This window comes from Cyanistes caeruleus, chromosome 28 (assembly GCF_971803275.1).
Source record: "Cyanistes caeruleus chromosome 28, bCyaCae1.hap1.1, whole genome shotgun sequence".
Taxonomy (NCBI): Eukaryota; Metazoa; Chordata; class Aves; order Passeriformes; family Paridae; genus Cyanistes; species Cyanistes caeruleus.
Genome location: NC_141728.1, coordinates 2951486 through 2978750, shown reverse-complemented (window position 1 = coordinate 2978750; position 27265 = coordinate 2951486). Strand labels below are relative to the sequence as shown.

At 47.3% G+C, this 27265-nt stretch overlaps 2 protein-coding genes across 6 annotated transcripts in view; both read left to right on the top strand.

Annotated features, from left to right (window-relative positions):
* The window catches only part of LOC147649040 (uncharacterized), a 636047-nt gene that overhangs the window by 249204 nt on the left and 359578 nt on the right, over window positions 1-27265 (top strand). Inside the window, exon 9 of one of the 4 annotated variants that reach the window (XM_086864992.1) lies at window positions 19563-19671. The exons of 2 other annotated variants lie outside the window; for them this stretch is intronic. The gene's annotated coding sequence lies outside the window, so the exon portion shown is untranslated. Of the gene's footprint in view, window positions 1-19562; window positions 19685-27265 lie in introns of all 4 variants that reach the window. One more of the 4 variants, XM_086864993.1, reaches the window with a different exon arrangement.
* The window catches only part of LOC147649045 (uncharacterized), a 122923-nt gene continuing 106177 nt past the window's right edge, over window positions 10520-27265 (top strand). The window contains exons 1-8 of one of the 2 annotated variants that reach the window (XM_086864979.1): window positions 10520-11073; window positions 12504-12857; window positions 13770-14069; window positions 15431-15618; window positions 17111-17231; window positions 17872-18534; window positions 18830-18943; window positions 19314-19501. In XM_086864979.1, coding sequence (XP_086721105.1) covers window positions 10560-11073; window positions 12504-12857; window positions 13770-14069; window positions 15431-15618; window positions 17111-17231; window positions 17872-17942 — 1548 coding nt within the window. In that variant the 5' untranslated portion in view covers window positions 10520-10559 and the 3' untranslated portion in view covers window positions 17943-18534; window positions 18830-18943; window positions 19314-19501. Of the gene's footprint in view, window positions 11074-12383; window positions 12858-13769; window positions 14070-15430; window positions 15619-17110; window positions 17232-17871; window positions 18535-18829; window positions 18944-19313; window positions 19502-27265 lie in introns of both variants that reach the window. The other variant, XM_086864978.1, reaches the window with a different exon arrangement.

The following is a 27265-nucleotide window of genomic DNA, read 5'->3' as shown; positions in this document are numbered from 1 at the left end:
TTTCTAACAGAAAAGGGTGAATTATGGATGCTAAATCTGAACCACAGTGCCTGTACAAATTGCAGGCCACATGGCTCCTCAGGCTGCCTGAGAAAGTATCCTGGGAAAAATATGAGAAGGAATTAAAACAATTCTCAGGGACACTAAACAGCCTTGCAGGTGTTGTTTTGCAGCCTCTTGTTTTCCCTTGCAGGAGGGAGTCAGGGGGGCAGTGTGCCCCTGACCAATGATGGTAATGTAGCACTTTGCTAACCAATAAGAGTTTCTTTTCTGTACTTTCCACGTATCTGTCTATAAGACAGGGCTGAAGCAATAAACTAGGGAATTCTCGTGTTGTGACTCCCTTGAGAGTCCAGTGTCGTTCTTCCTAGCCGTTCCCAGTCGAACCGACATGAAGAGAACCTTTGCCTTTGAATAACTCATCCTTAAAATAAAACCCCTTGAGCTCATGGCCCATGAACACACCTCTGAGTGGTGTGAAAATGGGAGGAGAGGGCAGAGTTTGTGCCTGGATGACTGCCATTTGTAGAAATGAAAGGCCACAAGAAAACTGTTTCTTTTGGAGAACTCTCCATGGCATGACAAGAGAAAACTCCTCTCCCTGCACAGACTGATGAAAAGACTATTGTATAGTTGGCACTGCTTTAACATCCCAGGTTTTGTCTCTGCCGTGTCACTTGGGAAAGGAAAAGTTGGGTGGGGGCAGGAAAAGTTTCTGGAGGCTTTGTTCATGTTTCTTATTCTTGTAGCCCTGATCATAAAGTTGTTTTTTTTTAAATTTTAAGCCTGATTTGCCCTTCTATTCCATATCTCACAGCAAGAAAGAAGGAAGTACTCTGGTGATTTTAGCTGGAGCTAAAACCCACCACACTCAGCCACTCCTGACAGGACTTGTGCTCCAGAACCCTCAGCAGCCTTGTTGCCCTTCTCTGGACACGCTCCAGCCCCTCCATGGCCTTCCTCAATTGGGGGCCCAGCACTGGACACAGCACTCGAGGTGTGGCCTCAGCAGTGCCCAGCACAGGGGAAGAATCCCTGCCCTGCTCCTGCTGGCCACAGCATTCCTGATCCAGGCCAGGGGCCATTGGCCTTCTTGGCCACCTGGGCACACTGCTGCCTCATGTCCAGCCTGCTGTCCATCAGTGCCCCAGCTCCCTTTCTGCCTGGCCACTGTCCAGCCACTCTGGCCCCAGCCTGGAGCACTGCAGGCCTTGTTGTGGCCAAAGTGCAGGAGCCGGCACTTGGTCTTGTTCAACCTCACCTTGTTGGCTTTGGGCCCTGCATCCAGCCTGTCCAGCTCCCTGTGCAGAGCCCTCCTGCCCTCCAGCACATCCACACTCCCAGCCAGCTTGGTGTCAGAATGGTTCCATGAGGCCCTGCAGTGTCACAATGGTCTCCACGGCTCCATGACACTCCGTGGAACCACAGTGGATCCTTGGTTCTTTGGGCCCTGCAGTGTCACAGTGGATCCTTGATCCTTCTGTTACTATGGGGTTAAATGTTTCTGAATAATGTTTCTGAAAATCATGTAGAATTAGGCCACAAGAATGTTTGGTATTAGGGATGGTCTAGCAAGCTGGAATGTTTACGGTAACAGGAACTGGTGCTTGGGGTCTCCAAGATACCCACCCAGAGATAAGATTCATACATGTTCGTACAATGATGAGCTAACTCTCATGAAGCAATATCAATCAAGTTAATGATGCAATATTAATGAAGCAATATTGAGAAGGTTGTTATAGTGATTACTGCTACAGCTGAAATTGTAGAAATATGTGCACTTTGGACAAAGATGATGGAGCTAGATTTGGGTTGCTGATACCCCTAGTTCCCACACACTTCAATAAAGCACCTGCATATAATCAATCTGTGATTATGTGTGTTCCTGAACGCTGACATTTTGGTGACCCAGATGGGACCCTGTGAGTGCTGCTGAGCGAGTTCATGACCCGATCACGCTCCAGCCGGCACCGAGGGATTCTCGGGGAGCCCATCCGGCCGTGAGCGTCTCCTCTGCTCACAACGTCCCTCTGAGAGAGGTAAGGTGCTTTTCGGTCTGCTCTGGTGCCTGCCGATAAGACGCAGCGAAATCTCCGCAGGGTTGGGCTGGAGGAATTTGTGGCATTGCCCAGGCGCCGTCTGTCAGACAAGTGCGAAAGCGTTGCAGGTTCGGCAGCAGTGGTGTGTGGTGTATTGTAACTGTAACATGGAGAAGCTTAAAGGGATTTGAGGTGGCAATGCCCCCATAGCACGTACTTCTCCTTTGGGGTGCTTATTGGCACATTGGAAACAGGGAAACTTTGGGCAAGATTTACGTAAAGTTGATTGATTATTGTAATACCTGGTGGCCAGGATATGACCTGGACAGTGGGGAAAAGTGGCCAAGAAATGGATCTTTGCAGTATAACACGATTTTACAGTTGATGTTGTTCTGTAAGTGAGAGGGAAAATAGGAAGAAGTTCCATATGTTGATTTGTTTTTCTATTTGAGAGACAAGCCAGAATGGCAGGCTGAGTGTGGATTGATGGCAGTTAAAGCACGTGTGAGTGATAAATGTGAGGTTTGTGTAAAATGTAAAAGTTGTTTAGAGCACCTGGCATAAAAAGAAAATTTGTGTCAGGGGAAAGAGATGGATGTTGATTTACAAGTGGTTTCAGCAGAACCAAAAGAACCTGATTCTGTTTTGTCTGCCCCCACTTCACCCAATCCTATTTCACCCAACCCTATCTCGCCTAATCCCACTTCACCTTTCCCTCTTTATTCTTCCTCTACCGCCTTCACCTGATCCTTCTTCTCCGGGAGATGATCAAGATCTAACTGTTATACAAGGAAATGTGAAAAATGCTGGGGAGGAGGATAGCAGTAGCGGGGGTGATGAGAATAAATCAGTGACACCGGTGTCCCATCGGACTCGGTCACAGCTTGCTCCGGTTCTGGGTAGAACGGGAAAAGATTTGGGCAGACAAAGGCAGACTGTGATTGCCCCCTTGAGACAAGGAGTAGGAGTAGAGGGGCCAGAGTTTGTAAAAGTGCCTTTCTCCCCTGCAGACTTGATAATTTGGAAACAGTCAGCTGGAACTTACAGAGAAAATCCTGATAAAGTAGCAGGGATGGTAAAAATGATTATGAAAACTCAGAATGCAGATTGGGAAGATATACAAGTAATATTGGATAATTTAATGGACTCTGCTGAGAAAGAGATGGTGCTTAGAGCAGCCAAGGAGAAGGTGAGAGAAGATCTCAGAATTAGGGTGGTGACAGGGACTTTAGATGAGAACTTTCTGACCGAGGATCCAGGGTGGGATCCCAATGCCTTTGGGGACATGTGGAGGCTGAAGAGATATCAAGAGTGGCTCCAGATAGGGGTTGGGAATGCTATACCTAAGGCTATGAATTGGTCTAAATTGTGTGAGGTAAGACAGGAAAAGAAAGAATCCCCTGCTGCATTTTTGGAAAGGCTTAAGGAGGCAGTGAGAAAGTATACAGATCTTCAACTAGAAACAGAACAAGCGAAAGTTCAGCTTGCGTTCATTTTTCTTAGGCAGTCACAGGATGGTATTAGGAGAAAATTGCAGAAATTAGAAGAAGAGGAATTAAGAAATTTGAATAAATTACTTGAAGTGGCTTGGAAAGTACACAATAAGAGGGCAAAAGAAGCTAGTAAAAAAACAGCAGCAAAATCTTTTGGCAGTGATCCAAGGAAGAGAGAATCCAGGTTTCAGAGGACGCAGTAGAGGTGGTCGTGGACTGGGGAGGGGCGGATTTGGCAGAGGACAAGGGAGATTGGTTTTGCCAAGATTAGGGTTAAATCAATGTGCTTATTGTAGACAGGAGGGGCACTGGAAAAATGAATGCCCGAATCAGTTTAACCAGGGCAATCAGTTCAACCAGAATCAAGACACTTTGAAATTAATGGTGCTGGGGGAGTACAGCAGCTGACTAGAATCGGAACAAAAACCAATACAGGAACCTTTAGTAACTATACAATTGGGAGACAAAGAAGTAAAATTTCTGGTGGATAAAGGGGCTACATATTCTGTGCTAAATGATCTAAAAGGAGAAATTGGAGACAAAACAGCAAGAGTTGGAGCCACAGGAAAGGAGGAGAATCGACCATTCCTGCAACCCCTGGATTTGTGTTTTGCAAACAAAGTTTTAACACATGAATTTTTATATGTGCCTGAGTGTCCAATTCCACTTTGTAGGACGAGATTTATTAGCAAAACTTGATGCAGTCATAACTTTTGAGAACAGGGAACTTTTAATGAAAATACCTGAATCAAAGGCAGGACAACTTTTAATGATAAAAGAAAAACTAGTCCTTACCATCCCTTGAGAAGTAGAGGATGCAGTAATTCCCTCTGTATGGGAAACAGACATACCAGGAAAATCTAAATTGGCACAACCAGTACATGCAGAATGAAAAGAAGGAGCAAAAGTTGTGCAGGTTAAAGAGTATCTCATTAAGACAGAAGCATGGCAAAGAATAGTAAAGATTATTGGTAAATTTTTGAAGTACCAAATTGTAGAAGAATGTGAATCAGAATTTAATACACTGGAAATAGTATTTCCAGTAAAGAAACCAAATGGTGAGTATGGACTAGTACAGGGTTTGAGAGAAATAAATGGAATAACTAAAGATATTTACCCAGTAGTAGCTAATCCTTACACATTGTTGACATCTGTGAAAGAGAAATAGAAATGGTTTACTGTAATTGATTTAAAAGATGCCTTTTTCTGCATACCCCTTGACAAAGAAAGTAGGAAACTGTTTGCCTTTGAGAGGGAAAATCCAGAAAATGGAAGGAAAACCCAGCTCACCTGGACACGACTCCCACAAGGATACAAGAACAGTCCAACCCTATTTGGAAGCCAGCTGGTTAAAGAGCTGGAGATTTGGACCGAGAATGGGCAAGTTCCGAGGGAGCAATACCTGCTGTGACAGTATGTTGATGATATACTGATAGATACAGAGGAAAAGACAACCTGCAGAAAGGTAAATTGAAATTTTAAATCAGCTGGGAATGGGAGGATATAAGGTGTCTAAAGAGAAGGCACAAATTACCCGACAAACTGTGATGTACCTGGGATGCGAAATCTCACAAGGGCAATGAAAGCTGGGTACTGATCATATTCAAGCTATTTGTGCCATTCCAGAACCCCAGAACCTGCATGAGCTGCGAGTCTTCCTCGGGATGTGCGGATGGTGCTGCCTGTGGATCATGGACTATGGACTAACTGCAAAACCCCTGAATGAAGCCCACAAGACACAGCCGTTTACCTGGGGCAAACCACAGAAGGAGACCTTCCTCAAACTGAAGGAGGCATTGACAACAGCTCCAGCATTAGGATTGCCTGATCTATCCAAAGATTTTCAGCTGTTTGTGCATGAAAGACTACACCTAGCACAGGGAGTGCTGACCCAAGGTTTGGGAAGCTGGAAAAGGCTGGTAAGCTCCTTCTCCAAACAACTTGACCACGTGAGTGCTGGATGGCCTTCGTGCCTGTGGGCAGTTGCAGCCACCGTGATGCTGACACAAGAAACTAGGAAACTCACGATGGGTAGACACATAGATGTCTGTGTGCCACACATGGTGACCACTGTTTTAGAAGAAAAGGGGAGCCATTGGCTATCTCCAAGCAAGATGATGAAATCCCAGGTAATCCTGACTGAGCAGGATGATGTCACACTAAAGACAACTGACCTCTTGAATCCAGCTTTGTTCCTAGGTACCACAACTGAAGAAGGCCAAAGTCCTGAGGTGACTTTATGATACTGGTATCCCCAATCGTCTGGTTTATGTTATATATTAAGTTCTGCACCTTTAAGACTGGCTTTGAGAGCAAGAGAGGAGGAATAAAAAGTGCGCAGTGTGTTAATGAAAACATCACTCCCACACACCCCGCTCCTGGACTGTGGTGTCTGCAGCATGGACAGACAGCGGAACAGAGCTTCTCTCTGGCTTTTAGTTAGTTTTAGCTAGCTGAAGCAGAGGAGTTCCCTGGACCTCTGTTTTTTTCCAATTTTCTTGGATCTGTGCAAGCCTGCTCTGGACTGAAAAACACCCAGCCAAACCCCGGGAGCTCACGCCTGTGGCCCACCGGGGCCTGGGCCTCGGCACTTTCCAGCGCTGGAGGGACTGATAAGAACCTGAGCGAGCCGAGCTACACCACATGAAAAAAAGACTTTTCTTCCTAGACTTACCATCCCATCGAACAGCAAGAGGTTTTATTATTTAATATTACTCAATTTCTGTTAAATAAACAGCTTTTTCCACTTCTCTCCACGGAATTTTTTTTTTCCCTTTTCCCAGACCCCTTGGTGGAGAGGGGCATTTCCCTGTAGAGATCCCCATTTGGAGTTTTCCTTCCTGATTTGCCCTAAACTAAAACAGCCCATTGGAACACGATTGTGTGGAAGTGAGAGAACACACCTGTTCAGCTAGAGCTGAAAGATGTCCCACTGGAACAGGCAGACTGGGAGCTGTTTACAGGTGGAAGCAGTTTTGTGGAGAACAGGACCAGATACCCTGGATATGCAGTAGAACAACAGGTGCAGTGGTGGAGGCAAAGGCCTTGCCAGCAAACACATCTGCCCAACGAGCAGAACTGGTTGCTTTAACCAGGGCATTAGAGATGAGTGAAGGGAAGAAAGTAAATATCTGGACTGAGTCAAAATATGCTTTTGGAGTGGTGCATGTACATGGGGCACTGTGGAAAGAAAGAGGACTGCTGCCTTCCCAAAACACACACATTAAACATCAAGATGCAGTCCTGCAATTAATAAAAGCAGTACAAAAGCCTGAGCAAGTAGCAATCATGCACTGCAAAGCTCAACAATCAGGAAGCTCCAAAATTCATGAGGGAAATCAGAAAGCAGACTGGACAGCCCGACAAGCTGCTCGAGAAGTGCAAACTGCAATGGCATTGATACCTTTAAAAACTCATGTATCTCAATTCAATTTACCTCCAGAACCAAAATATTCAATAGAGGATGAGAAATTGGGACGCTCACTGAATGCACAGAAGAATTCAGAAGGATGGTAGGTGACTACACAGGGACAAGTAGTGGTACCCCCCTTGAGAATGAGAGAAGTTCTACAAATTAAACAGAACAAATGTCATTGGGGTGCAGAGGCATTGGTGAAATTGGTCAAAGTAAATTTAATTTCAGTACAGATGTTAACAATGGCAAAATCAGTAATGTCAAAATGTGAAATTTGCTTGAAGAACAATCCAGTGGCTAGACGACAGGCACAATTGAGGAAAATTGGGATAAGAGTAGAACCAGGAAATTATTGGCAAGAAGATTTTGTAGAATTACCAAGAACTCGAGGATATAAATATCTATTGGTAGGGGCTGACACATTTTCAGGATGGCCAGAAGCTCTTCCCTGTCACACAAATCAAGCAAAGGAGACAGTCAAGTGGTTTCTGCAAGAAATCATTCCAAGATTTGGGGTGCCTCTAGGAATATCATCAGAGAGGGGACCACATTTGATAGCCACGGCAGTGGGAGAGATGAGTAGGTTGCAGGGAATATCTTGGGATCTCCATACACCATAGAGACCCCAATCCAGTGGACAGGTACAGAGGATGAATCAGACCATGAAGAGGCAAATCAGCAAAATATGCCAAGAAGCTAAATTGCAGTGGCCACAAGCTTTACCAATAGCACTGCTGAGGATTTGGATAAAGCCTCGAAGCGGGATGTCAGTCAGTCCTTATGAGATATTGTATGGGAAACCCTAGGAATCCCCTGAACCTAATCCAAATGTACATGTTACAGGGAAGCAAGAGGTGTAGAATTATGTTCTGTCTCTTGGAAAAGCTCAAGCTCGACTTTGGAGCACCCTTGTGTGGAATAGGCCGCTGACTCTTGAGAATCCAGTTCATGGCATCCCCCGGGAGATGAAGTGTACGGTAAAAGCTGGAAGGAAGAACCATGAAAAGAAAGGTGGAATGGACCCTATCAGGTACTGTTAACTACCTTGGCAGCAGTCAAAGGAGCTGGACTGGATCCCTGCATACATTACACCAGAGTGAAGAAGGTTTCCCCTGCACTGTGGACTGCACAAACTGTAGGGCCAACAGAGCTGCAGATAAAGCGGGTTTGATTGTTTCAAATGTCTAGGTTGCTAGTGACTGTAATGGTGATTATTTGATGGCCTTTAGTGCCATCAGTTGGAATCAATGTTACCTTGAGATGTGAAATGCAAAAGATCAGCTGACAACTCTTCATTTTAGAATGAAGAGGGATGTGGCAGTGCAGCCAGAAACACAAGTGATAAAAGTCTCTAATACTATCCAGGCAGAAAATATGGTGATTGGAGTAATTAAAGATTTTGCCAACATGCAAAACACCAGCAAAATAACTGCCTGTCTGCCAATACCAAAGGCAGCAGGAGATCCAGTAAGTTGGGGAATTATAACATCAAAATTACCTGAAATACAAAAGAATAAAAGTGAAAATGTGAGCTGTGTATTGCAAATAGATTACGAGTACCAAAAGAAGACAGTGTTTGAAAATGCTGTGAAGTCAAAGTATTCATCTCTATGGGATTGTCATGAAAATGGAGGAAAGGATGAACCAAAACTAGGCTGGTGTGGGAGATTAGGGAATTATGGATAGTGTTATGAAAAGATAGCAAAGGTTATTAAAGAAAAGATTCCAGTGTCAAAATGGAAGTATGAAAGACAGGAAAGAAAAGATCGGGCTGAAGCTTGGGACAGTGCATGGTCAGTGAGCATGCTTCAGAAATTCCAATATATGGCATGTCGTTCCGATTGGGAACGGCTAGGAAGAACGACACGGGACTCTCAAGGGAGTCACAACAGGAGAATTCCTAGTTTATTGCTTCAGCCCTGTCTTATAGACAGATACGTGGAAAGTACAGAAAGGAAACTCTTATTGGTTAGCAAAGTGCTACATCACCATCATTGGTCAGGGGCACTCTGCCCCCCTGACTCTCTCCTGCAAGAGGAACCAAGAGACTGCAAAACAACACCTGCAAGGCTGTTTAGTGTCCCTGAGAATTGTTTTAATTCCTTCTCATATTTTTCCCAGGATACTTTCTCAGGCAGCTTGAGGAGCCATGCGGCCTGCAATTTGTACAGGCACTGTGGTTCAGATTTAGCATCCATAATGGCAGATACCCCTTGGTGCATGAAGTGGGAGGGCTCTGAAAATGAAACAGATCCAGAAGGATGGAACACTGAAAGCAGTAGTAGAATGGAAGCAGACAAAGTGAATTGGTGGGTATGTAACAAAACTTATGACTTGTTTGAGTCTGAGATACAGAGTGTGTGCCCTTGTTTCTAATACTTAGTTCTAGGATTCAAAGAAACACTGAATTTCATATGACATGAAATTCATGAGCATGTTTTCATGGTGATACATGAAAGCAAATGCTAAAGTTAGATAGGAAAAGTGTAAGTGTGTAGATTAGAAAGTTTCTTAAATCACTGGGTGAAAAAGTAGTTTGGAGAACAGGAGACAAGATGGAAGATTTAGGGTGTTGTCTCTTGTCCTTCTTCTTTCTTCTTCATGTTCTTCTCTGAGGGGTTTTTGGGTAGTAGTAAGTGATTGGGTAAAAAATGCCGCAGTGCAGCGCACAGGTGTTGGGTCTTTGGGTCACTAAGAAAAATAATTTAGTTGGCATCTGTTAATTGGGTAAATGGACATATAAAAGACCTTGAAAAGGATCTTTGATAGCCATTTTACCCTTTTCTATCATAGTGCACATAGCTCCTTGTACCTTGTAATGCTGATTATAAAAGAATAATCAACTGAGACCGAACAAGAGAAAACTGCCTCCCTCTCATTAATCTTCAGTTCAAAGGGAAAAAGAACCTAATCCAAAAGTCCCTAATGAGACAGATAAGAAGCAGCTGTCAGTGAGAGACAACAGAAACAATGGGATGGATTCCACTAAAAGATCAAAGAGGCACTGAAAGAACACTATGAATTCCATAGAAGTTAAGAATTAAGAAGGGATTATGCATTGGGGGCGGGGGGGAAGGTATGGCAGGTATCAGGCGTTCCGGGCAGTCTGTACCTGTCAAGTACCTCAGCCTATGGGGAAAGAGAGAAGGGACAAGCGGCCAGGAATTAGGATAAAAAGGAGGCTGCGCCCTCCAAAAATTTCAGAGACCCCAGCGGAATGCCCCATGGCATCTCCCTTTATTTGAATAAAAGAAAAAGGACTCCTCTGTCTCCTTTTTGGACATAAACCTCTGGCGTTTGTGGATTAATTTTCCTGACAATTGTTTCTAAAAATAACTTGTAGAACAGGCACAATTTAGTTAGCAAAAATCAATTCCATTTATTCCAGTAAGAATCTTTGTCAATTAGTGGAATTCCTATGTAATTTCTCATTTCCCACATGCATTTTTCACCTCCTCTTACCTGGCCTTATCTCCCCTCAGGCCCCGCTCGTCCTCGCCGAGTCCGGCCCGCGCCGGGGCCGCGCCGGGCGCGCGCGGGGCCGAACGCAGCGCCCCCCTCAGGCCGTTGCGCCGCGGCCGTTGCGGCGCCAGTCGGAGACAGATCGGTGCCATGGCGGAGCTGCCGCTGCCCGCCGGACTCAATGCCAGCACCTTCCCCGCCAAGCTGTGGCGCCTGGTGAACAGCCCCCGCGTCCGCTCCGTGCGCTGGGACAGCCAGGCCCAGGGCTTGCTCATCGACCGCTTCCTCTTCGAGCGGGAGCTGCTCAGCCCGGCCGGCGCCCACGGAGGGGGCGGCCAGGGGGCGGGGGCGGCCCCGGACTCCTTCAAAGCCACGCACTTTGGCAGTTTCGTGCGCCAGCTCAACCTCTACGGCTTCCAAAAGGTGCCGGCATGGCTTGGCTCAGCTGTGCCGGGCGATGCCGGGGCTCTGCTCCACTTTATGAACCCAAACTTCCGCCGCGACCGCCCCGAGCTCCTGCTCCGCATCAAACGCCTGACCAGGGCCAACAGGCAGAGACTGGCGGCGGGGCTGGAGGTGCGGAGCCGCCAGCCCAGCCGCCTCCAGCGGCTCCCCAAGGAGCGGTCGCTGCCCGCCTTCCCCAGCGGGCAGCCGCCCAGAGCCGGTGAGACGGGGTGGGAGCTGCGGGCGCGGAGGGAGGCGTGGGCTTTGGCCGTGGGCGCTGCCCGGCCGGGCAGGAGCGGCCCCTGCCCGTGCTGGGGCTGCTCAGCGCTGCTGCCCCGGCCGGCACAGGGGCTGTCCTTGGGCAAGGCAGCTGTGCCGGCAGGGCCCGGGAGCTGTGCCGGGCTGCCGGGGGCTGCGGGACAGTCCCGCCGCGCCTGCGCTCGCCACACGCTGGCCCGCTCGGCCGGCAGCCGGCCCGGCCCTGTGCCGTGGCTGGCGCTGCTCATTGCGCGGCCCTGGGACGCTCGGGGAGCTCTCCGGGAGTGCGGCTGAGCCGAGGGCTTGGGCGTGCTCAGCCCCAGCGGGAGAGGGAGCCTCCTGTCCCATTTGGAGCAGAGGGGAGAAGAGCTGGCACTTGGGTTTCTGGCAGCTGCCTCCTGCCAAGGCTTGAACGGATAGGGGAGAGCTCAGTAGAGAGGGAGCTGCTTGTTGCAAAGTGAATAAAATCCCATACACCCGTGTGTGTAGAGTTGTTTATTTCAGTGCTGGAGGTGAGGAGGATTTCTCCTCCTCATTCATCCACCTTTGTCAATTGCTGTGGTATATATTTAGAAATTATTGCTTGGTGTTACTATGTCATTATAACATATGGAACTAATATACACATATTATACTGTATATTATAATGTAATATAATGTATTGTATTGATCGTATGTAATATATTATAATGTATATTATAGACTCTGGAACGAATTTACGTAGTATAATCTCATGGCTATAGATAGTTCTTTTTCACTGTGCTTGCGCCTCCCCAGTTTGGGGGTCATTGGGGGTCTCTGACGAAGGCTTCCAAAGTCGTCCTTGCATCTGAACTTTTTAACTTTGTTTTCAGAGCATGCACAGCTGTGGTGTTCCTTGGTCTGTCTGGTCCTCACCGGTCTAATTGCTTTATCTTGTGGCTAATTGGCTTGACGTTTGCTAAGTTTTCATTAGTACTATACTTACCTATCTCTGAAACTGACCACCTGGGGAGGTGTTCATTTTTTTTTCCTGGGTGTCCAGCACTGAGCAACCAGTTAACCATATACTAGCCACCACAATGCATAGAAAGACATCTATATCAGGTTAAATAGATCCATGAAGTTATGATTCAGGTTCTATTGATACCTGGTGATACAGATCTGTCAGGTTCTATTGATATCTTGTAAGTCAACCTATAGAAGCAGCTTGTAAGTTTGACTTAAGTTCTATAGGCATCAAACCCCCCAAGACATGTGGTGATATTTTTCTTTCTCAACCTGTTTTGGGAGGAGGTGAGCTTTTGTTTTCCCAGACAAAATCACAGTTGCTGCCAAGGGAAACACAGCTGAGGAGCAGGAGTGACCCAGCCTTCCCTTTGCTTCCTTTCTTCTTCCCTCCCTGCTGCACAGCTCCCTTGCTCCAGAAGCGCGATGCTGCCTCACCTGAGGATTCAGAGCTGCCTCCAGGCCCTTGCAGGAGAAGTGCAGCTGCTCAGGAGAGTGAGGCTTCCCCAGCACCTGCCAAGAAAGTCTGTGCCACCTCTGGACTTGTTGGGGCTTCACCAGTGGAACCATCAAGAGAGCTCATCCAGAGATTTAATCTCCGCAAGCTCACGGTTCCACTGGTTCGCCTGGACCTGAAACGCCATCCTGAGCTCATGGTTCGCCTCACTCCAGTCGACCCTGAAGCTGCTTGCAGGGCCCTTGGACAGAGCAACAGCTGCTCATCTTCTCAGCAGCACAGCCCAGCCTGCCACCCATCAGGTAGGGAAAGAGTTTCTACCCTTCCTTTTCCAATAGTTCCTGGCAACTGAGCCTTTCAAGTGTTTTCCCTGAGTCCTCTGTCATGGCTAGATCTCAAGTGAGAATCACAGAGAAAGTGTACTAGGAAGTGGGACTGTGAATGCCAAAGGATTCTCTGCTCTTCCTGTCCTTCCTGCAGATGTGGAGGTTGTTGTGGGCATTTTCCAGACAGCCTGTCTGCTGAGGTGCAAGGGCAGGGCGAAAAATATTGCCCGCCAGACAAGTGGTCAGTGTTAGGTGTACTCCCCTGTTTCTTGGAATGAAGTCCAACTAGGACGGTGATAGGATATTGCAGATGTTTCAGACTGACTGGCCTGCAAATCGGGCCGTGCCATTGAAATGAGCTCTGTGTGACTCAGAACAGCTGCAGCTGCAGAACATGGCCTCACCTACAAGGTTGCTTTTCGAATAAACTCCCAGTTGAATTTCTCAGTGTGTGCCTGAAGATGCGGGCTCACCTTGGGTGAATGCACGTTCTGTGGCCTTCTGTGTTGAGAAACTCAAGCAACCAAATCTAAAAGCTGCTGGGGAGATAGGGAAGGCTGTGATTCTAAAGTTTTTGTGTGCCTTTGGAGCAGAAGGGAGAAGAGCTGGCAGCTGGCTTTCTGGCAGTTGCCTCCTGCCGAGGAATGGCAGTGGGACACTTTTCCCAGACAGATGAATAAGTATGGGAGAGCTGAGTAGACAAGGAATTGGTTGTTGCAAAGCTTCAGAACATGTGGGGAACTTTCTCCTTCTCACCCTACTTGGGAGGATGGGAGCTTCTGTCTTCCTTGGGAGAAGTACAGTTGCTGCCAAGGGAAACAGAGCTGAGGAGCAGTAGTGACCCAGCCTTCCCTTTGCTTCCTTTCTTCTTCCCTCCCTGCTGCACAGCTCCTTGGTGCCAGAAGCGCAGTGCTGCCTCATCTGAGGATTCAGAGCTACCTCCAGGCCCTTCCAGGACAAGTCCAGACCCTCAAGGGCGTGAAGCTTCCCCAGCACGTGCCAAGAAAGTGTTTGCTCCATCTGGACTTGGGGTTTCATCAGCCCGGCCAGGCACACACAAATTTCAATTCCAGTCAGAGCTCATGACTCCAGCATTTCCTGCACACCATCAAAGCACTTCTGCGGCCTCTCCAGAGAGCAGCAGCTGCACTTCTCCAGAGCAGCACTTGCCAGCCAACATCCCATCAGGTACAGAATGTGTTTCTCCCCTGGCTTTTCAGAAAGATCACAAAAAGTGACTGAAGTATTTTGCTGCGGTGCTCTGTCATGTGTCCATTTGATTGTGACAATCAGGTGTCAAGGGTACTAGGAAGCAGGATCATGAATATCAAAACAATCTCTGTCTGCTTTTCCTGTCCTTGCTGCAGATTTGGAGGATGTTCTGGGCATTTTCCAGGCAGCCTCTGTGTAGAGGGCAAAGGGCGAGGCAAAGAACATTTCTCCACAACTGGTCGGTGTCAGGTGAACTCCCATTTTTCTTTGGATGAAGCCAAACTAGGACTCTGATGGGATATTGCAGAGTTTACAGATTGTCTTTTGTTGAGATGAAATACAAGGGATGGGACCACCGTGCTTTGAGATGATTTATTGCTTAAGTAGCCCAATAAGAGATCAGTCCTGAGGCGTGAGATTTACAGGCAACAAGTCAACCACAGCTCGAGGAAGTTATGAGTTTCTTCTCCACATGGCAATATATAACTTTTTAGTGCAGTAGACAGTTGACACCAAGTTTGTTTTCACTTATTAAGCTCTTATCACCTTTACTTGATTTTGCCACACTGTGTCTGTCTTTTAACCAACAAGCTAACAGGTCATGTATTCACACACACTTCTGTTATAGTTCCTAGATCTCTAACTTACTTTATAAATCACGCCATTACACTTGATACCTCCAACTATTTTACTTCATAGAATTTCTTACTTACTCTAGGCATATTCTTACTTGCAACTGTAAGAACATAGGTTTAGAATTACTCTACCTAATGTCTGTGTACTTTCATCACTCCATCAATCCAGGCTTTTTCTAAGGCTGCAGATTTTCCATTTCCAACAGTCTCTCCCGCAAATAATGCTATGAAATTTCAGTGCACGCTGGGAGTCCCCAGAACAGTTGCAGCTGCAGACCATGGCCTCACCTCCATGGTTGCTCCTTAGAATAAACTCGCAGTTTATGTTTAACCTGAGTGTTTGCACCTCTGGCCTCTTCCTGGGTGAATGCACTTTCTGTGGTCTCTTGCGATGAGAAACTCAAGCAGCCAAATGCCAAAGCTGCTGGGAAGATGCAAAAGGCAGTGATTAAAGGTGATTATGTCTGTGTGTATGTCTAGATCAGTTTCACAAGCCATACTTTAATCTATGTACACGTCAATTAGGATAATACTTTTGAAGGGGAAGAGCTAACTCTTCCAATTCCCTGGGAAGTTTTTAATACCTTTCTGGAGTTGAGGTTGCTGTGTGCTTCCTGTGATGTTTGATCCAAGGCAGCAATAAAGCTCTGCGTCCCAAAGCCTCATTTTGGAGCCTCACCCATGTTTTTTGGATTCTTCCAGCCGCCCCAGGCACTTCAGTCCCCAGTGCTCCAGCTGGCAGTGCTGGTTATGCAGCATGGAGAGCCCCAAGCTGGGTCTGGAGTACTCCTGGGGAAGAGGAATTGCCACCGCTGGATCTGGACCTTGTTTTGGAGACACTGGAGGAGATGCTTTCACCATCCGTGCCTGAAAGGTCTCCCTCTGCTCAGGTAACTCCATTGGACAGGGATGAGAGGGGCTGGACTGAGAGCTTCTGAATGTTGTTGCATGGCTGAGAAGCAAAGGCTTCTTGAATTCAGCTGGGAATGGACACGGAAGGATTTGCTTGTTCAAGCAAGATTTGCTAAGGAAGAGGGAATGAAAAGGGGGGATAGCCCTTAAGTGAGGATGAGAGGTGTTTGCCAGGTTTGGATGCTCCTTTTTCTGGGAAGAATCCCTGGTGCAGGGGCATTTGTGGGGAGGAAGTGGAAGCTTGGTGGGTTCTAACAGGCTTTGTTTGATGGGAAAGAAGAGAAGAGCGTTTGGAGAATTGCCCCTGAAGGCAGAGTGGGAGGGGCACACGAGAGGTGCCAGCAGCAGATGTGGGCTCTGCCTCTCTTGGGCTGGAAGGCCAAGGCAAAGCAAGGGCTGGGCTGCAGCTGCTCCTGCAGCTGCAGCTGCTGCTGTGTGAGCCCTGTTGTGCGTGTAGGCATTCCCAGAGCTGTGTGTGGGGATGGGCTGGAGCTGCAGCTGTCTTGCCCTCTCAGGAACCTGGTGCCTGCAGTCCAGTTTCCAGCTGGGAAATGCTCAGCTGGGCAAACTGGCCAGTCTTGCTCTCCATGTTCCAGAGCTCAGTCACCTTGTGGAAAGAAGAGATGGGTGTTGCCAGACAGTCCCTGCAAAGCTGCGGCCTGCATGAGACTGTTGTGCTTCGGGCTGTGGTGGCAAGAGCACATCCCTGTGCCAGGAGCTAGCAGGACTCCATCCTTAGCGCCCACTCCATGGCTTGAGTGTCATCCCCACGCTCAACAGCCTTGTCAGCCTTGACAGCTCTTGGAGCGTGTTGGAGAAGTCAGTGTTTTGGACTGTTGAAGGCCTCTGGGGCCCAGAGCTCCTTGTTAGGAAGAAGGGATGAAGTGTGTGAGCCGTGGAGTCTTCAGGGGGCAGATGTCTTGGTTTTGAGGCCCCATGACTTGTGTGATTGGTGAGAAGGACAAGGTGGGTGCTGGCCATGAAATGGTTAAGGACTCCTTTAAGCCCAGGGGCTCCTCCTGTGTTGAAGAGCAGTTCAATCAGGGCCCATTAGCCCTTGTGTTTGACAGACTCCCTCTCGGACTTTGGAATCCCTTTTTTCTTACATCTTGTCTCTTCCCAGACTGGCCTGGAGTGTTCAGTTTCTGCATTGGCACAGGCCTTTTTGCATCTTATTTTACAACTTTGCCAAAGAATTTCTCTTCTTTCATTTAACATGCAGACCCATTACATGGGTAGATTTCTTGTTGAGGAAGGGCAGACTGGAGGTGGGGAGGGGGATTTTTTGGAACTGCCCATATCTTCTTGCCAAGCGCGATGAGCCTTTGTCTTCTGCAAACTCCCGCGTATATACCAGTTTTCAAAAGCAATTTGTTGGTGCACAGAAGGAAATCTGGCAGGCTGTGATTGTATCCCTGCAGAATCTATTGGTTGATCTTTGCGTTTCCTTCTTTCTGTTTTTCTTTTCAGGTCAATGCTAGTGTTGCCCGTGGCTCTTCAGGAGGGGAGGCTGTGAACAAGGCTGCAGCAGAGGGAGCTTTGCCTGCTTGCGGGAGCTGTGTGAACGTTGGCCAGGAGCCCGAGGAGCTTGGTAAGGAGTGAGCCCAGCGTGGTTTAGAGAGATGGGAGACAGCTGCTCTGAGCCTGCCTCTGACAGGAAGGGAGATCAGAAGAGTTGAGTTCTTGTCTGCAGCAGGGTTGGTGCTTCCTGGTGCCTTTAGTTCCAATCCTGCACTGGCACAAGCTCCCCGAGCCCTGCCCCTCCATGCTTTTCCAGAGGCTCTGACACCGAGTCCTCTGCTGTGGCAAGAGAGCCGGCAATAAACCTGAGCTGGTGGCAGTTGTGTCACCAAGCTGCGTGTCCCAATTGGTTCCCAGCTCACAGCAGCCTTCAGCTTCAGCCACTGCAGTGAGGACTGACGTCTCTGCGTCAGCCCAGAGAAAGAACAAGGCTGGGCTTCTTTGTGGCAGCTGGCACTGTCTGTGTTTCAAGCTCTCGGGGGTGCCATTTGCACTGGGAGGGTTGTGAATTGATTGGCGTACTTCAAAACTTCACAAGACTGGAAAACTTGGAAGGATCCCTGTTCCCTTTAAAGAGCAGGCTTCAAATTCTCAAGTGAGAGTGTGCCTTTCAGGCCATCTTTGACAGCCTTTGCTAGCAGGACAGTTTACTTGCAAAGGGAAAGCTACACGGAGGCCAGCATTGACTGAGAGCTGCCTTTCCTTCCCAGATATCCATGTGATCTACCTGGCCAGAAGGGCTGCCCTGCGTGGGAAGAAGGATCAGAGGGAGAGCCTGTGACCATCGGGCAGGTGGCATCCCTCTGTTTATAAATATAGTTAGAGATTTTTTTATCATTATTTATTTATCGATATAGTTTAGAAGTATAGATTGATAGAGTTGTATTTATAGGAGTTTCTATTTATCCATCTGTAGAGTTTGTATGTTTAGTTAGTTATGGATGTGATAGGATTTTATTTGTATTTATACAGTTAGATTTATAGATTTTCAAATTTGCATAGATATATGCGTAGAGTAAGATTTCCATGCACACACAGTTCCATTCCTAAATGTGCATAGTTCTTTAGTTAGAGCTCTATGGATGTATAGGTGAATAGATTGAGCTGTGTAGGCCTAGGCTGCATTTTTGCCTCTTTCCCCCTTGGCTACCTTTCTCACCTCTTGTTTTTCCCGCTGTGCCCCTTGTGTCCCCCGGTGCTGGGTCCGAGCTGGGGCCGGGCCAGGCGGAGCAGCAGTTGCAGCCCTGGCTGTCCCTGGAGCGGTGGGAGCTGCCGCTGGCCCCAGGCACTGTCCTGTGAGGAGCTGCTGAAGGACGCTGAGACTGAGGGGGCTGAGGAGGCGCTGATGCTGAAGGGACCTTGCAAACCTTGAGGTGTGAGGGGCACTGAGGGCTGTGGGGGAGCAGAGGGCCATGGTGGCACTGAGGTGACAGAGGCACGGGCCGAGGGCTGTGCCGGCTCTGAGGGGACACAACGGCTCAGAAGGGACTGAGCGGGGGGAGAGGCCTGGGAGAGGCCCAAGAAACTGAAGAGGGGGCTGGGGCTTTGCCGAGAGGACGGCGGGGCTGAGGGGATGGAGGGGGCCAGGAGGGAGCACACAGAGCTCAGGGACTGCAGCTCTGCCAGGCCTTGCAACCAGTTCCAGAGCCTCCACTTTTGCCACCACAGCTGTGCTGAAGAGCTTGAGGACAGGCAGACACTGAGAGGAGCCAGCAGGGAGAAGCTGAAGGCCTGGAGCAAGAGCAGTGAGCAGGGATGTGCTGGGGCCACGCGAGAGCCTGGGTGAGGCCCCAGGGCTGGTGAGGCCGGGCAGGGCTGAGGGTGGCGTGGGCTTTGGCCGTGGGCGCTGCCCGGCCGGGCAGGAGCGGCCCCTGCCCGTGCTGGGGCTGCTCAGCGCTGCTGCCCCGGCCGGCACAGGGGCTGTCCTTGGGCAAGGCAGCTGTGCCGGCAGGGCCCGGGAGCTGTGCCGGGCTGCCGGGGGCTGCGGGACAGTCCCGCCGCGCCTGCGCTCGCCACACGCTGGCCCGCTCGGCCTGCTTGTTCTTGCCAACCCTGCTGGGGAGGCTCGGAGATTTTCGCTTCCCTGCTGGAAGTGCAGCTGCTGCCAAGGGAAAGGTCCCAGCACTGACTCGCTCTTCCCTTTGCCTCCCAGATGTCCCATCTGCTGTCCCTGTCCAGGAGAGCTGCTCTGCATGGGAGGGAAAGACCGAGGGAGAGGCTTTGAAGATGGGGCGGCTGGGATCCCTCTGATTGTATATCTATATGTATATATATTGTATGAAATATGTAATATTTAATCTGTATTTCCATCTGTAGATTGTTATATATGTATATGTAGAGGTATTTAGTTCTATTTAAAAATGTATGATGTATAATTCTATCAATCGAATTCTAAATACAGGGTTATTTAGAGGAAAACACTGGTATTTTTGTATTTCTATATGGGCTGTAAGATTGTAGTAATCTGTAATAAATTAAGTTGTTAAACACCTCGTTGATCTTTGTCTATAGTGACTTGTAGAGGTTAGCAGGAAGTTAAGTTTTTGCCAACTGAAGTTGGTATTTGTATATTTTTACGTGGCATTGTTCTGCTAATATAATAAATTACTATTTTTCAACTTAATTGAGATTTTTATAGTTGTGTATTGTCAGGACAGGTGTAGCAATTTATAATAAATGACATTTTTCAACTGAAATGGATTCATGTGTATTTGTAGCTCAGCTGTGCGGCTGCAGCAATCTGCAAGCAATGACATTTATCAGCTGAGATGGGTGGTTTGTGATTTGTGCTCTCCAAAGCAATGGGCAGGTGGAAATGCCCTGACGCTGGAGGATTTTGGTGATGAAAATCTCCAGCCACGCCCAGCACATGCCCCACTTGCGCTCAGGCTGGGCAAGGAAAGCGCAGATTTGGGATGGCAGCAGAGCCACACGTTGGCTCAGAACTTGCTGCACAGGCCTGCTGAGAAAACTCTGGCACTCTGCTGCGCGTACAACTCCAAGCAGAAGGCAGCGGGGCAGGAGAAAGCATTCACAATGAAAAAAAAAAGAGAAATTGTGTCCAAACAGATGTGAGGATACTCTGGGAGTTTGATCAAATGCTCTAACTCACCACTGCCTTGGCTCATCTTCAGCAAAACTAGTTTGTTCAAAGCTGAACACCTTCCAGGAAAGAGAGATCGCTCTATCTTTGGTTCAGGAATGGCACGGTGACCAATCCCAGGTCACTCGGTCCATTTGCACCCAACACCAATGTGATGGATGGCAAAAATGGCATTTATTGCTGGAGAATTTGACACTTTATAACCTAGGTTCACAGTGTCACTCCCATCTGCTTTCATCACAGCTAGGTACTATTGGCTAATTACGGGGGTCATTACCATAAACTATGGAGGAGGGGGGTGACTCCATCTTTCCGTTACATCCCGATATCTTCCGACCGCCGGGCCCTAGCTGACCACATTTCCACCCCTCCTTATGCTTAACTAAATTTGCTAGAATATGAGTTGTATTAGTCTTCTAAGTTCTAACGTTATCTGTTTTTAATCATTTTATCTAATTTATCTATATAATGAAAAGTTTTAAAAGTAGATATAATAGACTTGAGTAAAAATATAAGGTGCACTATACTTAAGTAAAAAGGCCAAATACTCATTAAATCGACACCGCAGTGTTTCATTAACAAACAATAAGGCACAGGAGGTGACCAAGTGCATTCTTGGAGCATCTGCTGTCTTTCTACAAACAGGATGTTGACCCTCTCTAGTTGGCTCTTGACAAAAGACACAAGCTTATTTAAAACATGGTCCAAAGTTTAGCACCAGTAAGATCATTATGATTGGCCCGATCAGAGTGGACACCAGGCTGGTCAGCCACAGAGACTGGTTAAACAGCGATTCGAACCACCCTTGTTGAGCCTCTCTATCTCTCTTTCTCTGGGCTAATCTTTCCCTCAGTTCAGCCATAGAATCTCTGACCGCTCCGGTGTGATCAGCATAAAAGCAACACTCTTCTTTCAGGGCGGCACAGAGGCCTCCTTGCTGCATTAGCAGAAGTTCTAGCCCACATCTATTTTGTAAGACAACCTCAGAGAGTGAGGACAGTGACTTCTCTAAAAGAAAGATGGATCTTTCAATCCTCTGCAGGTCCTCATGGATCATCATCTGCAGCTGAGAGAACCCTTGCTGTTGGGTGTCTCGTTAGGGACTTTTAGATTAGGTTCTTTTTCCCTTTCAACTGAAGATTGAGGAGAGAGAGGCACTTTTCTCTTGTTCGGTCTCAGTTGTTTATTCTTCTTTTATCAGCATTGCAAGGTACAAGGAGCTATGTGCACTATGATAGAAAAGGGGTAAAATGGCTAACAAAGATCCTCTTCAGGTCCATTTACCCAATTAACAGATGCCAACTAAATTACTTTTCTTAGTGACCCAAAGACCCAACACCTGTGTGCTGCATTACGGCATTTTTTACCCAATCATTTACTACGACCCAAAAACCCTTAAGAGAAGAACATGAAGAAGAAAGAAGAAGGACAAGAGACAACACCCTAAATCTTCCATCTTGTCTCCTGTTCTCTAAACTACTTTTTCACCCAGTGATTTAAGAAACTTTCTAATCTACACACTTATACTTTTCCTATCTAGCTTTAACATTTGTTTTCATTTATCACCATGAAAACATGCTCATGAATTTCATGTTATATGAAATTCAGTGTTTCTTTGAATCCTAGAACTAAGTATTAGAAACAAGGGCACACACTCTGTATCTCAGACTCCAACACCAGAGTGAGCTAGTGAGGAAAATGCCTGGCCTGGCTGGGCAGGGAGCTTTTGCAGGAACTCAGGAAAAAGATGATGGTGCATCACCTTTGGACACAGGGACAGGCAACTCAGGAAATGTTTAAGGATGTCATTAGGTCCTGCAGAAAGAAAAGTAGAGAGGTGAAAGCTGAATCAGAGCTTAACGTTGCAGCTTCTGTGTAGGAGAATATATCACATCTCACGGGAGCTGATCTGGCTCTGTCACTTGGGACTGCACAGGAGTGGGTCACACCCCAGGAGCAGGATGAGCCCAGCTGTGACTAGAGTACTCTACGGGTTTTAGCTGTCACTCTGCTCTGAGGGGGCAAGGACAAGAGGGAGGTCTTTTGCATGGGATAATAGAGGATTTATTGCTCTGGAGGATGTTGGGGGCAAAAGACAGAAAATGTGAGCGTGCAACAGCTGAAATATGGAGGTGGTTCAAAGGGAGGGTCCAAAGCATCAGCTAATCAGAGATATCCTGGGGAGGGTAAAAGGCAGGGTTCACAAAATCATCATCCAATTGGGGCCCAAAGCACCAAGGATCCACTGTGGCACTGCAGGGCCCAAAGCACCAAGGATCCACTGTGACTCCACGGAGTGTCATGGAACCGTGGAGACCATTGTGACACTGCAGGGCCTCATGGAACCATTCTGACACCAAGCTGGGTGGGAATGTGGATGTGCTGGAGGGCAGGAGGGCTCTGCACAGGGAGCTGGACAGGCTGGATGCAGGGCCCAAAGCCAACAAGGTGAGGTTGAACAAGACCAAGTGCCGGCTCCTGCTCTTTGGCCACAACAAGGCCTGCAGTGCTCCAGGCTGGGGCCAGAGTGGCTGGACAGCGGCCAGGCAGAAAGGGAGCTGGGGCACTGATGGACAGCAGGCTGGACATGAGGCAGCAGTGTGCCCAGGTGGCCAAGAAGGCCAATGGCCCCTGGCCTGGATCAGGAATGCTGTGGCCAGCAGGAGCAGGGCAGGGATTCTTCCCCTGTGCTGGGCACTGCTGAGGCCACACCTCGAGTGCTGTGTCCAGTCCTGGGCCCCCAATTGAGGAAGGCCATGGAGGGGCTGGAGCGTGTCCAGAGAAGGGCAACAAGGCTGCTGTGGGGTCTGGAACACAAGTCCTGTCAGGAGTGGCTGAGAGTGGTGGGTTTTAGCTCTTGCTAAAATCACAAGAGTACTTCCTTCTTTCTTGCTGTGAGATATGGATTAGGAGAAGGGTAAAACAGGCTTAAAACTTAAAAGGAATAAAGAACCTTTATGAACAGGACTACAAGAATAAGAAACAAGCTAAAAACCTCCAGAAACCTTTCCTCCCCCCACACCCAACTTTTCCTTTCCCAAGTGACATGGTAGAGACAAAAATGTTAAAGCAGTGCCAGCTATACAATAGTCTTTTCATCAGTCTGAGCAGGGAGAGGAGTTTTCTCCTGTCATGCCATGGAGAGTTCTCCACAAGAAACAGTTTTCTTGGTTTTCATTTCTACAAATGGCAGTCACCCAGGCACAAACTCTGCCCTCTCCTCCCATTTTCACACCACTCTGAGGTGTGTTCATGGGCCATGAGCTAAAGGGGTATTATTTTCGGGATGAGTTATTCAAAGGCAAGAGTTCTCTTCATCTCTGAGAATAGAGGTTTTCTTCTTCTCTCCCTGGGGACAAAGGGTCTTCATCAGCTCTCATCTCCCTCTCTCTCTTTTCAAGCTCTCATGGGATCACAGCTACTCCACCATCTGCTTGGCTTCATCAATGGATACCTTTGCCCAGATCTACAGCTTGAGTACTTCAATCGCCCAATACTCTTTCATGAATTAAAGGAGTTATTTTTCAGAACATTATTATTCATCTCCATGGCCCTACCAAAAGAATATTTCAGCTTATTAGAGCATCTCCTCATTCACTTTCCACCTTAGGCTTGATTCCTTCTTTTACTGACCTTGATGTTTCACGTTGTCTTTTTCCGTGTCACTTGGTTATTTTCTTTTCCTGGAGAGAGGATTAAAGTCTGCAGGTCTCCTGTGTGTAGTGCAAGGGTTAAATGTGTCCCAAGCCATGGCAGGCAGTGGTGGTGTGGGATTTCAGGTGTGGTTGGTGCCAGCTCTCAGGAGCTGTCTGTGCGGGCCGGGGGGCAGGGGGGGTGTTGGCGAGTGTCATCAGCCGTGGCCTGGCCCAGCCTGGGGGTCCGGGGGCTCCCCTGGGAAGGGCTTTGGCCACCCCGCTGGAACGGGACCCGGAGGGCTTCCCGGGAAAGCCAGCACCGCAGCAGAGCCTGGCCTGGCCTGGGGGGGATCCCGCAGTCTCCATCTCCCCCCGGGAGCAGCTGGGCTCCGGCCCAGGCCCCCCCAGGCCGCACAGGCCACGGGGGAGCGGGGCCAGCCACACCACAGCTCTGCTGCCTTTCAAGGCTGCAAAGAAAGAGACCAGGTCCTGGGCTTGAGTTTTTAAAAGGTGGCATTCACAAAGGTGAAGTTCCTTTTCAGTGGTGCAGAATGCTGTCAGTTGTCAGAACTGGCCAGCTCTTGGCTTGATCTCAAGCACAGAAGGAACTCCCCACAGCCTCTCTCAGAGGAATCACTTCTGTGGGTGTTTCCCACTTCTTGCCCTAAATGCTAAACTACCACACCCTTTGATCGTAACATAATTGTCATAACTCACAGCTATCAGGGCCTTATTTAAAACCAAGTAAGTTGCTCCAGTATCAACCAAAAATTCTATTTCTTTGTGTTATAAATGCAAAGGCAATTTCGGGTTATATAAAAGAGAAAATTTATTATTAAACAATAATAAATTCGAACAACGAGAAAAAACCACAATAAAATAAGCAGTGCAGCGCTGGGTGGACAGGGTCTATACGCAAGGTATAGGTGCTCCCAAATCCACGCCTGAGAGTCCCTTGGCCTGGGTTTTTATAGGAAGTTTGTGTCCCGAGGCCAAATTCCAAGCAGGCACCCTTTGTTAAGAGGTTCTTGATTGTTCGAAGAATAGATTTCCTGGCACTGGATAATAGGGTCCATAGACGTTGGGCAGAGGCTCCTCATATGTAAAGAGGTCCAGGATGTCTTTTTGATATCATTTTGGTCCGGGCCATTAGGGTGGAGTGGTGGCACCCATCCTGGAGCCGATGGCTATCTCGGCTGGCTCCTCTTCCTTTGTCTAGTTTCTCCATTTCTCCAGCACAGGTGGGCAGGGCGGAGATGCTCGGGCTCGGTGATATCTCGTCCGGGCCCGTTCCTTTGTTTGTTCGATGGCCCGTGTCCTGTCTATTCTTTCGGGGCTGATGTGCCTGCTTGCGATTGTTATCTGGGTACTTGGCTGCAATCTGTTGCCTCTCGGAGGAGAATCACGACCAGATCCGGAGAAGGACTTATTCCCATTATATGTTATATTTTTATGACATCGCAATTCTTAAAAACGAGTTTCACTTAATAAATTATAAAAATAATTTAATATAAACAAAAGACAATTAGGAGACAAAAGAAATAAAGCAAAGGGTTAAAACGGCCGGGTGCCCTGGTGGGTTACCAGGAACACACCTGGTGTCTCAGGAGTGTCCTTTTTATCCCCTCTTTGCTGTGAGAGGTTAATGCATATTCAAGCATGTCCCCTCCCTGGTTCCACCTTCTTGGATCATGTTATTTTCTGCTGGTCAGCATTATTTCGGAGTTTTTGGTTTCCTTTCTGCTGCAGATGGTCACTTGTTGATAAGGGTCCAGGCCCCTTATACTTCCTCAGAGAGCAGATGGGCTTCATATCTTTCCCCCTTGCCAACGTCCTGGTACCGGCTTTTTGGTAACAGTTTGCTCTCCATTTCCTGCTGCTGATAATAGCCTGCTTTCCACAGCTTGATCCTCCCATTGTCTTGCCTGTTGGAGTTATCTTGCCTTCTCCAGATGAGACATATCCTTACCATTCAGAATTCCTATCTAAGCCTGTAACTTGCTAAGAGAAAAGAATATAGTAAAAGCATATAATATATTTATCAGAATAATTGTGAAAAGCCAATATTTACAACATTAATTCACAACAAGCCCTCCTTTTATTTTTTTTTATAAATCATTTGGCTTGAGCAATAATTCTTGTTTTCTAGCTTCTAGCACTCGTTCATTTTTCTCACAAATCAGTTTAGCTTTTTCCAATAGATCTTTCACATTATTTTGTTTTCCTAATACCATGATTTTTTTGTGCCATTCTAGATGTAGCCAATTTTGAGTCTGTAGGCATTACTACTATTTGCATGCCTTGCACTACTTTGGTGATTAGCCAAATTAAACAGGGGATTAAACAAGGAAGAAATATTAAACCAGCTGTAGCACTGCTACAAGGAGAAGAAACTTAGCTTCTTCTACTACTCTATCCCCAATATATTATCCCACCAGTTAGTGGTCATTACTGGTTTTCATTTTTGGACTGGCACATGGGCCATTTTTCTGATTTCTTTGGCGATATCTAGAACGGCATTTTTATTGTCATTGAAAACAACAATCTTATGTATTAATTTTCTCACAGAACACCCCTTCTTTTAGCCAATAAATAGTCTAAAGCCAGCTTATTTTGATATATTGCCACTGGCTTTCATCACTGACTGGCTATTAATTCTATAGCTCCAGCTGTTTCACTGGTTATGATTTCTACAACAACTTGGAGTTTCATAATGCAAAAATTGGGGTTTGATATCGCCAACTTCCATCTTGTGCCCAAGAATGTTTCTAATATGTGTTCAGGGGCTATTTCTCATCTCCCCATTTTTGAGGTACTCAAACTATTTCCTTTTATTTCTTTTTAGGACCTCAAAAACCAACACCCCCAACTAATTTCTGTCTTGTCCTGACAAAAAGAAAAATCCTAGCTGAATCATTCTCAGAGTACAATTCCCCTTCCATTGCGAAGGGAGCTTTGGGTATGTCCTTTTCTCACATATCCCAAAATAAGACATCTGGTGCTTTCTAATAGTCATTTTTCTGTTGATTTTTATTTCCCCAAAATTTGACTATTTCCAGAGTAAGGATTTTTCCCTGTACTATTACACTGGAAGAATCTGGTTCTATTACCATGTACACATTTTTTTTTCTTTTACTTTCCTTTGGGTCTAATACCGAGTTGGTTTCTCTGGAACTTACTATGTACAAGTTTTATTACCAACTTTATACTTTTTACTAGGAGTATTTCTCACTTCATGAAGAAATTTTCTCCATTTAATTGCTGTTTGAGCTTTGCTTACATGTCCTGACGTGAGGTTAATACAGGTCTAGGTTGCTGTGTTGGCTTTATCTTTTCACTTACCATTTGCTCTCTTACCAAATCTTG